At 46.0% G+C, this 12,757-nt stretch overlaps 1 protein-coding gene across 4 annotated transcripts in view; it reads left to right on the top strand.

Moving 5' to 3' along the window:
* Positions 1-12,364, top strand: part of LOC135400788 (uncharacterized) — a 52,174-nt gene extending 39,810 nt beyond the window's left edge. For 3 of the 4 annotated variants that reach the window (XM_064632706.1, XM_064632703.1, XM_064632704.1), the window contains 12 exons: positions 1,106-1,183; positions 1,262-1,330; positions 2,310-2,396; positions 2,497-2,627; positions 3,436-3,453; positions 3,512-3,544; positions 4,793-4,807; positions 6,221-6,298; positions 7,678-7,698; positions 7,795-7,824; positions 10,002-10,133; positions 11,503-12,364. In XM_064632706.1, coding sequence (XP_064488776.1) covers positions 1,106-1,183; positions 1,262-1,330; positions 2,310-2,396; positions 2,497-2,627; positions 3,436-3,453; positions 3,512-3,544; positions 4,793-4,807; positions 6,221-6,298; positions 7,678-7,698; positions 7,795-7,824; positions 10,002-10,133; positions 11,503-12,097 — 1,287 coding nt within the window. In that variant the 3' untranslated portion in view covers positions 12,098-12,364. The remainder of the gene's footprint in view (positions 1-1,105; positions 1,184-1,261; positions 1,331-2,309; positions 2,397-2,496; positions 2,628-3,435; positions 3,454-3,511; positions 3,545-4,792; positions 4,808-6,220; positions 6,299-7,677; positions 7,699-7,794; positions 7,825-10,001; positions 10,134-11,502) is intronic. The other variant, XM_064632705.1, reaches the window with a different exon arrangement.
* Positions 12,365-12,757: the final 393 nt, after the last annotated feature.

Raw genomic sequence — 12,757 nt, 5'->3', positions numbered from 1 at the left:
GGTAGAGGTCTATTCGAACGCTTTGCATCTTACTCCCTGTGGGCGCACAATGGTTCAGCTTCATTTCAATGGCAGCGGTTCTTACTACCCGAATAAAATACTGTCATTGATTGAATATCACCTTTCATGGCAAAAAATGCCTAGAAGGAACAGGAGAGAAAGCGAGAAAATATGTGAACGTGAGTAAAAAGCGAGTTAAAAGTAACTTGGAACTTAACTTAAGTTACTTTGGCAAAGTTACCAAAAAAAGGAACGTAGTTACAGTAACGAGTTACCTCGAACTTTGCCTAAATCTCGTGTCTTCAGAATCCTATCAAATTTATGTTACTTGCCACTTACATTTCTGCAAAATATTTTGGCTCTACGTGATGCGAAAGCTAGAGAAAATTAAATTTTTATTTTTGAGATGTGTGACGTCATGTTAGGCTCCGTCGGAGCGCCAAGCCTCATTTTCAAACGTTGTTTCCCTTCGCGTCTTCCGGGGGGCTCACGTTTTGCACCTCGTTGGTGGAGCCCCACGTGACATTCCCTCCGACGACTCCGACTTTCGAGCAAACACAAGGAGGGAGAGGACATCCCTCCTATTTTCTCCTCTTTCGATCAGTGTCACGTGACTTCTCCACCGCGTGACGCTCCCTGGACGCCGGCGTCGTTGCTTGGATGCATCGTTGCCTCCCCCTCCGGAACATGACATCATTGCAATTTGTGGGCTCGTGATTACGTCACCCGCTCCTCGCATCATCGAAACTTGTGGAGGCTCAGCAGATCTTCAAAAATTGACAGAAATGCACGGCGTTCGTCAACAGGATTTAAATTTCGCGTAGAGGAGCCTTGATGCACCTTCTTTTCATGGAATAAATAAAACAAACGCTGCTTTCCGAGTCCGGAGTGGCACTTTAAGTGTCAGGTTATATCTGGTGTTTCTGCAGGGCTTCTCTCATTGCAACGCTTCTCTGATTCGGTCTATGGCACCCTTTCGTACACGCATTACGATACTGATACTTCAAAGCGTCAAATTATTTGCAGTAGACATTTTTGTTGCCGAAGCAGCGATACAACCCCCTTCTTGGCGACGAATGACCGGATACTGAATGTTGTATTACAGCGTTTCGTAGACGGAGATCTGAAGCTGTACAAGTACACGCAGACGAAACCTGATGCTTTAGAAGAATTCGTCAGCAAGGTAATATTAATTTGACAAAGAGTTGCAGAGATTACTATCGTAGCTTTGGTGCTGCAATTACTGTTTTTGTGCCTCTAGTCCTTCCTCGCCGACACCCTGGAGAAGAGCGAGAACCTGAAGACTGATATCCTCTACTATCTCGACCAGGTGAGGTCGCATTGTACGTGTCATAAAGCTCCGCTAGCCCGCAATGTGGGTGCAGTGTGCAGTAACTAAGGTCGAAAGCTGTCACGCAATCGATATCGCGCGCAGCGCTGATCCACGGGAGTTCACTCCAACTCCATCGGGAGTTCACTTCTTTTCGAGGCTCGAGCTGGAGCACTGTATACCAGGGAGTGGTGGCATAAGGGCTCAGCAGTCAACAGAATCCAGGGCGCCGACAACGACAGCATGCGCCATCTCTGATGTGAACACCGAAACAATTGAGCATATTGTCTTACGGTGCCGCTAAATCGGCCCTCCCGGCTCCCTCCCGAAGCACTCTGTTTTGGAAATGACGAGTACATAGACAGAACAACAACAACAAAAAAAAAAAAAAATTGGTGGAAGAATACTGAGCAGGATAGATCGCGTTGACTGTTAAGTCTTACTGTCTGGCTAGGACGCGTAGACTAAGTCCACCCGATACATACAAAGATGATAGCCTCCAAGATCATCATCATCGTCAATTTCATTAGACATCCGCTTTAGGAGAAAGATGTGTGTGAGAACACGATTATGATAGTTTTCGGCGTCTGTAATGGTGGATTCGAGTGCGAACACGAAGTGCTTCACCGCCGCATCTCCTTGAAACAGCTCTCTTCTGTTACTTTTTTTTTTTTTGTGTGTGTGTGTGTGTGTTTTCTTTTTGTTTTGTTAGAAATGCACGGGTTTCTAGCTTCTTTTGTTTCTATTGTTCCTTCGGTGGGCTACTTACATAGTGTATACTTACACAGTGATACGCTCAGGGAAGCAGTATAGACTCATGTCAGGAGCCGCCGATCTTTCCCAAGCAGCACGACATCTTGGCCCATGTTGTGCTGCTTGGGTTCGAACAGAACAGACACTGTTCGATATATGGGGTCTTTCCGACGCTTCTGCTTCGATCTACGTGCACCGACTCGTTGAATTTTTCACTTTGTTGCAGTTCGACGACGTGGGAAACTGTACAAAAATTCTCTCTATTTTCCAAGGATCTTTCAATATTATGTGCAACGGTGTCATCGATTATGTTGTAAGTATATATGCTCTGTAATCTTCTTTCCGGAATAATAACGTGAATCGTGCAACCCGTTTCGTTTGTACATGTGCCCTTTATATGGCTGTCTTTTCAGAATGGCTATTGGCTAGCTTTGCTGTGCCTGACTTGCGTTTACGTGTACGCAATATACATATCACTGAGCACGTCGAAATATTTCTTCATTATGGAGAGCTATACTTATGAAGGCGAACCAGTTCCTGAAGGGCAAGTATTCGCACTCGCAATATCAGTTCCAGCGTCCGTCCGTGCGAGTGAGACCTAAATTTGACGCCGTAGATTCACACCAGCGACATTCCCCAGAATACTCCAGCGGAATATGAGCGAAATACCGTGGCTTTCAGCTATCACGTGAACGGGAGCGCTCAACTGTTCTTACTCTCCTAACCGTGGGGAGTATCCTGCGGCGCAGCCACAAGACATTCCGTAGCAGACGACAGGTCCAACGACGTCGTCTAGAGCTCACTGGGCCACTTTGATATTCTGGCGTCGGGCGAATGGTCAACATAAGTCGTGGCAGAACGTCTGCCCATTGAGCAGGTTTCTTTCCTTTTTTTCCCTCCTGTTTCTTCCACTGGAATATTCCGTGGGAGTGTCGCTCGTGTAAGTACGCGGAAAGAGAAAGGAAGTATCGTGCGTCACCTCCAATGGTTGCAACATGCGCAGCAAAGCTTGATGGTTCCTGCCAGCGATGGTGTCATTCTCCGTTTCTGGAAACAAGCGTGCAGCGGCGCATGCGCTGGAGTCTTTGTCTTCTGCAGTTGTCTTATACTGAGAGGCCTAATTGATACCGCTTGGTATTGTACGGCAGGCTTCAGCGAACACATAAATCTGCCTTGGTGTTCTGTTATAAACAGTATCCATGCCGAAAACGTATTCACCAAACATTGAGAGTTGTCGAGGAGTCGAAATACCCATATAAATCTTGCATTTCTCGATCTCGCTACAATGTCGGTTGACGTTGAGCAGGTTAGTATGTAAACTTCTAACTAGAATCATCTCGTTCGCTTTTCAGGACAAAATTCGAAGATCTGTAAGTTTTTATGCTTTTGTTGGTTTGACATCATTCTACTCCCTTTCCCTCTACATAGTGCGTCGCACCGTAAACAGAGAACTCGAAGAAGGTAAGCTCAGTAGCGCCTCACACAAAACACTCTTGCAGGAAATGCCGTTAAAATATGACTGGCCTCGATCATTGTACGCATACAGACTTGATCCGTAAGCCACTAGATCAGCGGTTCTCAAACTGTGGTATTCCTTCGAATACCATAAGTTAAGAGCAACTGATCTAGTGGCCAAGGATCTAGGAAACCCATGATCGTGCCACCAGCATGATCTCAAGGAACCTATACTACACTGGGGACACTCTGCGGAGGTGAATGAGGCGAGCTGGACGTCGTACAAAGCAGGGATCGGATTTATTTTTTATTTTTTTCGTTTCGGGTTCACTTCCGCAGCAGCGCAAAATGTCGGTTCGAACCGGTTCAGAAAAGTGAATTTTGAGCGATTGCCACGAGTTAAAAGCAAGCACATCCTTACGATTCTCAAACAACCGAAATGTATATACTTCCGTTGCTGTTGTTGCCGACACAGCAGTGGATCGCAGCAGCTCTGCGTGTTATAGTGTTACGGTAGCATGTACTGTACTCTCCATGTTCACTCATCGTATTACGTATACAACCTGTTGCATCCTGCTCAGGGACCTACAGTTATTTTCACAGCATAAAATGAAAACGTGGGGTTGCTGGACGTTAAAAAAAAAAAAAAAGAAAACACAAAGGAGGACATCAAAATTCACAACTGAATAAACGCAATAGCTGCGAGGAGGAAATAGCTCGTGCACTTGGGTTGCAGTTTTGCTTTGTTCACTTTCGATCCCTTTCGAATTTGTTTGGCAACGCGGTTCCGACCCCCTCACAACGCACATTACGTCTGAACCGTTCACGAACCGGTAACCGCCTAAATTTGTTTCGGTTCAGTTCCGGTTCGGTTCAACGCGAGAAACAAAATATTTTGGTTCGGTTCAGTTCCGGTTCAACGAAACATACGGGCTTTTAGTGGTTTTCGGTTCGGGTTCAATTTCGGTTCCGATGTCTGGTGCAAAGTAGACAATTTTTGTTCTGTATAACTGATTATTTCGTGGTTAAATTATAATTTATCTAATTCTTGATTGTTTGTTCGCGAGACGACGCTCGAGGCTTAGCGAATTTATTGAACCGTTTCACAATACGTACTCCACCGCAGATGACGCATTGTGGGCGCTCCGACTCCATGGTGCCTCCATAGCGTGGTCACATGATAACGAACAATCCGAATAAATGTATTATACCTCACTGAATTATTATTTTTTCTCTGGTTTTGTATGTCGACAGGAAGATGGATTACATGTAAGTTCAGCATATGCTTAATCGTCTACGCGTCTTTCACAATGCAAGAGTGAAGAGTAGTGTATGCAACAAAATGATCTATAGATTTTCTTGAAAGAAAGCGAATAGGACATGCCCGAGTAATAAGGGGATGTGCTCCAGCTGTCTCATTGGTTGTTTGGGCTGCGGAAAACTGAGCAGGCTGATAGTGCACACCAGCTCGCGTAGCTTAGGGCCCCCTGTCACACGGCACTTTCAATGCGGATTGAATCCGATCCGCATCGAGTTTCTCGAGAGCGTTCGGTGCGCGATGCTGCTACACGGTCCAATTCAATGCGTATTGAAAGGTTGGCTTGTCGACAGGAGGCGCTAACAGCCTCGGGGCAGTGCGCTGGGATTGACAAATATGTTCCAAAAAAATAAATCGAGAAAAACCGCATCCGTTTCCGCATAGTGCTGTTTTCTAAGCCTTTACGGGGGTCGTGGTGTCGAGTGTGGTCGAGATTTAAAAAAAATAGCAAACGCAGTCGCCCGTCATACCTAGACTAAAACCTTAATCGTGAAATTCCATGGGCTTTTATATGAAGATTTGCAAATGTAATGTGTTTGTTTACTACTACAAATTCGCTGAGTTCGAGGATGCCAACGGCGGCATTCTAACCGTCTCGAGAATCTCAATCCCGTTTAACGAACTGGATCGGGCCAATCAGGATCGGAATTCGATCCTGCTCGAACGTGTCGGTGTAGCAGCGCCGGATCCGCATTGAGCTCGAGGACCATTGGCTCAACGCGGGTCGAAAGCGTCCGCGTGACAGGGGTGCCGGCCGTGTCCCGTCGAGACTGGGAAGTACCCGTGTTCGAATCCCGGTGCCGGCTGTACTGTCTGGGGTTTCTCCTAGGGGTTCCTCAAACGGCACGGTTCCCTTAGAAGTCGGCCCACGACGCACATTCCCCAGGGCATCAGCCCTGACGTTGCCCACCTCTGTGAGGCCCACAAAGGCGAGCCCTTCACCAGCACCAACTGATACTGACATAATGTGCTAAAGTGGAAAGTCCACAATTCGACATTTTGCGTAGAAGTCGAGTAATCCAACACCAAACGGCGAACTGTAGTCAATGGCAGTGGTGTAGCCAGAAAAAAATATTCCTGGATGGGTTTTATGGGGACTTTACATGAGGGTGGTTGACTTCACCCCCGTTTCTCATCCTCAAATGCACTACCAAAAGTAAGATGTAGGGTGTTTAAACCCTCCACAGTTCCCTTCTGGCTATGCAACATGACGACCGTGCACATTAACCGCCACCAGAGGCACTCCCCTGTTTGTGACGTAACGTAGAACAGTCCGAGAGGTTCTGTACGAGAAGGCGTAAGCTGAGATGTGTCATGTTTAATATCTACACTAATACGAAATATTGCATTTACCGTTCTCTCAGGAAAGACGAGCAGGCTCTCCAGGGTTTGGACGCGGCCGAAGCTGCAGAGGAGCAGAGAAGGATGCAAGAATTGGCTGAGTGCGTTTTTTTTTTTGTTTTTTTTTTGTTTTTGTGTGCGTGTGTTTCAATCCTTCATTTGAATAGACAGATGTCGGTGATGAAAATGCCCCACACTAATTCGAGCATTCGCTGGATATTGTGGTATTGTGTCAATTCACCGCTATGTGACGCCTGTTCATTGGTGCACTGCAGTAACAGAACTTGCAGAATTATGCAGTTCTGTCTTCTCGTTTGCTAGGAAACCCAAGGGCCCTTGGGGGAATTAAGCTACGCAGTGATGCCATTCTGAATTATGGTTAGGTGCGAACGGCTATCGTTTAGGCCATGAGCACCTCAGAAAGACCTCCCACCCAAAAGGAAAAAAAAATGACGCTGTTATTATATTTTTTGTGAATATATACACGCTCCAGTATAGCTGGCTAATACGGGTGACGCCCCCGTTCCCCACTGAACCGCCGCCGCCCTGAGAAAATCTCAGACACCCTCTGGGGGAATATTACGAATAACTGACCTATACCCGCTTACTTCATTCTTAGAACAAAACTTCACCGCATAGCACGGCACTAGCCACCCATCATCCAGAATGACATTCTCTCCCTCGGTTTGTTGAAAACGGGTGTCGTGCGGGTGTCGTGACACTTGTACTGCCGTGTTAATTGTCACAAAAGGGCGTACACCCCGCGCTTCCCGCCAATCAGGATAGCAGTATTGTTCCATGTATGGTTGCCCTGCAACGTGCCAGGTTCAAGTGAAGATGACAGAACGTTCTTGCAGCCCAAAGTCGCAATCATGTGTTCAATGCATGAGAAAGACTGGGATTCCTAATTTTTTTTTGTGTACAAAAGTGGTACATCTACTTACAACACAGCGACAAGCTGCTACCTCTATTTGTTCTTGAAACGCTTCCTAGACTAACTTCCTCAAAACTCAAAACCTCTCAAAACTCCTCAAAACCTCTCAAAACTCCTCAAAATTCTTTGCGCAAGTGGATATGCGCCATGCGGAGTATGAACCACACACTGGTTAGATTAATGGAGATACTTATCGGCCACGGCACAAGAAGGCGAACGCAGCGACCCGACCGTTGCGGCTCGACGGAGAAACTATAGATGTGACGTCAGAAGCAGGTGACCTTGCACGCTGGCGGACTGGCTTGGTGCAACCTTGGAGAGTGGATAAATGATGCAAGTGACCTCAGGCCACTTGCAGTGGGTGTTTGGTATGGGTGTGAACTGCGCCCACGTTGAATGCAATATCCCCGAGAGCCACCCTCCAGTCTCCACCAATAACTCAGATTTTTCGGGGACCTCTTCATGGTCCATTTAGTCACGATTCTGTTCTGCCCTATTATTATCCCATGCGAAGTGCCTAACCAGAACCTCACTTGTCAATCGCAGGAAAGCGAAAGCTCTTCGAAAGTAAGTGAATGATGTTTTTGTGATGTTCTTACTGCGGAGTCATTGGGGATCTTTGTTTTCGTTACATGCCCAAGATGACACTGTTTCACCCTGTAGGAAAAAGTTGACTCGTGCTGAAGAGGCGAAGTAAGTAACGTTTTGCTTGAAAACCCTTAGAAAGTTAACGATTTAGGCCGCAAGAAAATTAATGGTGTGATGTATAGCACAAGAGCTCCTTTTCAGTTTCAACATACGTAGTTCTGACATAGATGTTTGTTTAGCTCGATTTATTTATTCATTTATTATTGAAGCACTGGTCCTTTGCTCCAAATACGTATTAATTGTATTGTATTGTATTTGTTGTATTATTGTGTTGTATGTACGACTTCGCACAGTAATTCAGTTCCACCTGTTCACTTGGTTTCGATATCGTCTGCAACGCCGCGTTCGACCGTTTCGCCATCTAACGGAAGGAGCTGAAAGACAGGTATAGCCGATTGGAAATGTTAGGCAGTGGCGTTTCTTTCTTTTTTTTTATCATTTATCCGCTGAGGAACTGACGAAGTGGCAGTATCGACATAAAATTTTGGTGCATAAGAGCATGCATCTACTTTAGCTTCCCGACACTGTTTCTATTTGTTTTATCTCCATTACAAACCCCGAAGTTTATGTTGGAGAACCCTGTAGTTTACTCTCTTTACAACAGAAGTTCAAATAACCACATATTGTGAGGGTATCCGAGGCATGCACAAAAAAGACAGAATTCGCACGAGTTACTTGAGCAAGAACAAGTACAAGTATGGAAAATGACGTCCAAACACTGAAAGGTGCCTTTATGGTTCCGGGCCTCCGGGCTATGCAGAAAACATTCGAAAGACCTGTAGGAATCTTCTCTCTTCACGGAAAATTTGATTTCTACGTAACCCGTTACACATCAACGAGTTACTTTTTGCTGGTAACGGCTGGTAAGTAACGGCTCGGGTACTTCGCAAGAAATGTCACTAGTAACGGATTCCATTACAAAAGCTGGTGGTTACTCGTTTCTTTTCTTTTTTTTTTTTCTTATTAACATCAACGCCATTGCAAAAGTATGTCCGAATTGCACGTGCTTGTAACACGTGGTGACATGACTTACTGCTTGCGCACCCGCCCCCTCAACCGACCGTGTCGCACGCGAAGGACCCCCATAGCGTTTACGCCTCCGAAGGGAGGCCGTGCTTCACGTTTCACACTACGCCACCGACCGGGAGAGATCATCTGTGATACTCGAGCTTCGCCTGCTAGCATGGGGGAGAAAAAACGCTATACAGACGACGTTCGAGTATGACAGGTGATCTCTCCCGGTTGGCGGGTCCCTAGCGCGCGACACCGCCGGTAGGGGACAGGTGGACCAGGGCTGGAGATTCCAGACAAATATGTCGCAAGCAGTGCATGTCCAATCCGAGGGTCCCTCAGATCTCCACTCCTGTTACCTGCCACGAAGGCAGGTAACAGGCTTCATCTTGGAAAGGAACCCAAGTTTTTTCCTTACCTTCTCCCCAGACGTTGAACTCCTGGTGTGCTAAGACGATATTAGGAAGTATGCTGGCATTCGATGTGACGGTGTAGGTTTTGACGAGAAACCACACTAATGCCCGGGATCACCAACGTTGGTTAACTTTGTACCGAAATCAAGGGTCCCTAAAACTTAACACGTTAACACTCAATTCTTGCAACGTTACTTAGTGACGTGATGAATGCTTCAGTGGCAATAACAACCCTTGGGGACTACTGAGTCAAATGTTAATCGGGGTTGGTGAAATCGGGCCTAAGATAACTGATACTAATTTGGAACGCCAGTTATTGCTGAAAGGCAATTCAACGTGTAATGCTAGACAAGACGAAGCACATGTTGATTGTACACATAAGTTCCGCGGAGCATAATTGTAGCGTAAGAGGAACTCGTTGCTTGAGGGTAACAAGAACTCGTTCGTTTTGTTTTTAGTTATCGAGTTCCGCAGTTTTTCTGTTTTCTTTTTCTTTTCTTTTTTTGCCGAGTAAAAGTATTTAACTTATAACTATAACTTAACTTTAAGTAATAACTTTATTTCGAGATGATGAACGAGGAATTTCATCGCCAGGGGCGATACTCTACCCCATTGCTGGTGGTGATGCGGGGAATGAAATAATGAGCTCCTTCACAACTCTTATAATGCTCATTCTCTGCTTCTGTTCCGATCTCTGTATCTTAATACATCTAATTGCAGTATTTTATGCGCTATAAATTAACACATTTCACTGTTTGGGTGACTATTGGATTAGAGTGCAACTTCTGCACATTGCAGGCAGGACGAAGGGCTGATTCTTGGGGCTCTGGGAACCGTGGGTGGAGCTCTGCAACCATTCACTCCATTTATTCCTCTGCTCGGCAAAAAGAAGAAGAAACGTCAAGGAGCTCAAGTTGCGGAAGCTCCAAGGTGAATAGCTCTACTTCACCATTATCCCTGATTTCCGTTCCTGTACGTCGCGTACTCCGGAACTGAATTTGCGTGAAATACGTCCTGAATGGGAGTGTTTAGTGATTTCTAGTACTTAATTAGGATAGTTTTTTCGATGTGGGTGTAGGATACGTTCCACAACGTTCATCGGATTAACAGAACTCTCATTGCGCGCTTAGTTCACCTGTATGATCGCTCTGAAAATAAACATGCCCAAACGAGAATTCTAATCTCAAGAAGCTAAAAAATACACCTGTAATCAATATCTTGAACAATATTTTATCTACATTGAGCTAGCTACTTCCTGGGGTGTCTCTTGAAACGATCTCGCACGATAATTGGGTAGACCGTTTGAGGGAACCAGTGGCAGGCCACTACGCATTGCCGCATTTCTTAACAAAAAGAGAAGGAATTTTTTTTAATTGTGTTTTTTTTTCTATGGGTCATAAATTACGAACAACGCAATGGATCAACGTAATGTTACTTCTGTATCGCTGTCATGTGGCAGCTACTTTCACACCGCTAGGAGAAATACTACTGTAGCCTCTTTAAAGGAATGCAGAGGGCATCCAAAAAAGTTCCTATAAAGGCGTCTGGTGAAATAGTGCGAAAGGTTTTGATGTGTGCAATTTGATTCTCAGAAAAAAAAACTCACATAAATATGGCTCTGCCACTCAACTCGCCAGTCCGACTATAACGAGGAGGAGAAGGTATGATGCTACGTCACCGATGACGTTACAGGGAGGACTCGTTCTGGTTCGCCGGTCAGTGGGGGTCAGCGCCCTGTCCCTTTGCCGCCGTAAACCAGTTTTGCCAGTTCTCCTGGAGAATTGGGGATAGAAGGATCGGCCGAATCATGACCGAGCCAGGAGCAATGCTTTTTCAGAACCCCGAACAGCCGAGTAGCAGACGACAGCGGAGTAGCAGAAAGCATTTCTCTGGACCAATCAGCGAGCTTGATCCTTGTAGCGTCAGCGGGAGGTTCCAGGCAGACCAAAGGCTGGTACTGCTCTCCACCCCCGCTGCGCACGGTCGTTTTTTGCGGCGTACCTTAAATTCAATTTCTTCGATAATTATGACTCTGTGGCCTACTTAACAACTTTATAGGAAGAAAACAGGGTGTTAAAAATTACTTCTGTGCTACTTTAAGGCTGCAGCATGTATAAATAAATAAATAGATAATTAAATAACAAAATACATAAATCTGCGTCCTCACTATGCCGATCGGCTCCCCGCTGCGCTTTGTGTATGGCTCACTATGACGGCCGGCATATATAGTGAGGACGCACCTTAAAGCATCTCACAAGTAGCTTCCGTTCACGCTATCTTATCGTTGTTCCTATTCCAGCAGCGCCGAAGTACCGCAGTTACCACCTGAATCTCCTGCAGCGCAAACTTCTCCTCCACAACAACCGGCTCTTCCACGACTGTCACCCCCTTCACAGCTACCTTCTCTACAGAAAACAGCACCACATCCTAGACACTCAAAAATACGCAAGTCGCCACTAACATCGCCTTCGCCACCTAAAGTTCTCTCACCTTTGTTGTTAAGCTCGAGTACAGCGACTCCTCTGGCTACTTCTAAAGACAAGACGCCGTCTCCCGTGGTTACATCTAAGGATAAGACGACGCCGGTCCCGCCGGGCGCTGACACCTCGTCGGTCAAAGAACAGGGCACCGTGAAAGCCAAACGGAAAGCAGACAAGAAGCGCGACGAAACGAAAGTGGAGGATGAGCAACTAGAGCAGAAAGCGGAGGATGGGAAAGTAGAAACGAAAGTGGAGGATGGGAAAGCAAAAACGAAAGCGGTGGATGGGAAAGTAGAAACGAAAGTGGAGGATGAGCAAGTAAAGGGGAAGGACGAGACGAGTGCTAAGGTAGAAGAACACGAGACAGAGGATATCTCTAACCTCCCTGAACCAACGTTTCGATGCTGTTGCTAAATGATGTTTTCAACGTCACGTTGATATGACGATATACCCTGTGGTTTGAACGAAGACGTGTAATGCGTTTGTTCTCCACCTATTTCCTTGTGCTGCGTGGTTTACATTTCTCTAGCTCACGACTGGACGAAGTAGCCTTGTGCACCTGATCTGCAGTGTTCAACGCACTGTGTGCTTAGTTCCTTATTCATGCAAATTCATCGCTTTTCAACACGTGACTCTTTTTTTCTTTTTATGTCAATCTAATAAAGTGTAACTTATCCCCGACTTTACGGTCTAATTACCCACTGTGGTTCTACTTTGCGAGAGCGTAGTACAAGAGTGAGGTAAGCTGACAAGACTTAACTCCACTGATGCGGAAAGATGGCCCTGAGGCAGAAAGCGGGATAACAGTCCGCCGGAAAAGAGCAGGACACATTGGCGTCGCTGAAACTAATCGTTTTCAACGGTGAAGAAAACGACCAGCGAGCTCTTCGCTGTTGGAGATCATTGTGCTGGTGTACGACACTACAACTGGGGCAACGTCAACTGCTTGTCGCATGCTTGAGAGTTCGTTTTGTTTTGTCAGGAAGAGAAAGAATAGCGTTCCTAGCGACTGTCTCAACCGCTGGTTTGAACATTTTCTTCCTGACCGCCGCCACCGTGACGAATTGATCCACC

The sequence above is a fragment of the Ornithodoros turicata genome, chromosome 7, assembly GCF_037126465.1.
Source record: "Ornithodoros turicata isolate Travis chromosome 7, ASM3712646v1, whole genome shotgun sequence".
Lineage (NCBI taxonomy): Eukaryota > Metazoa > Arthropoda > Arachnida > Ixodida > Argasidae > Ornithodoros > Ornithodoros turicata.
Note: the sequence above shows the minus strand (reverse complement) of the source record. Positions and strands in the feature narration are given on the sequence as shown.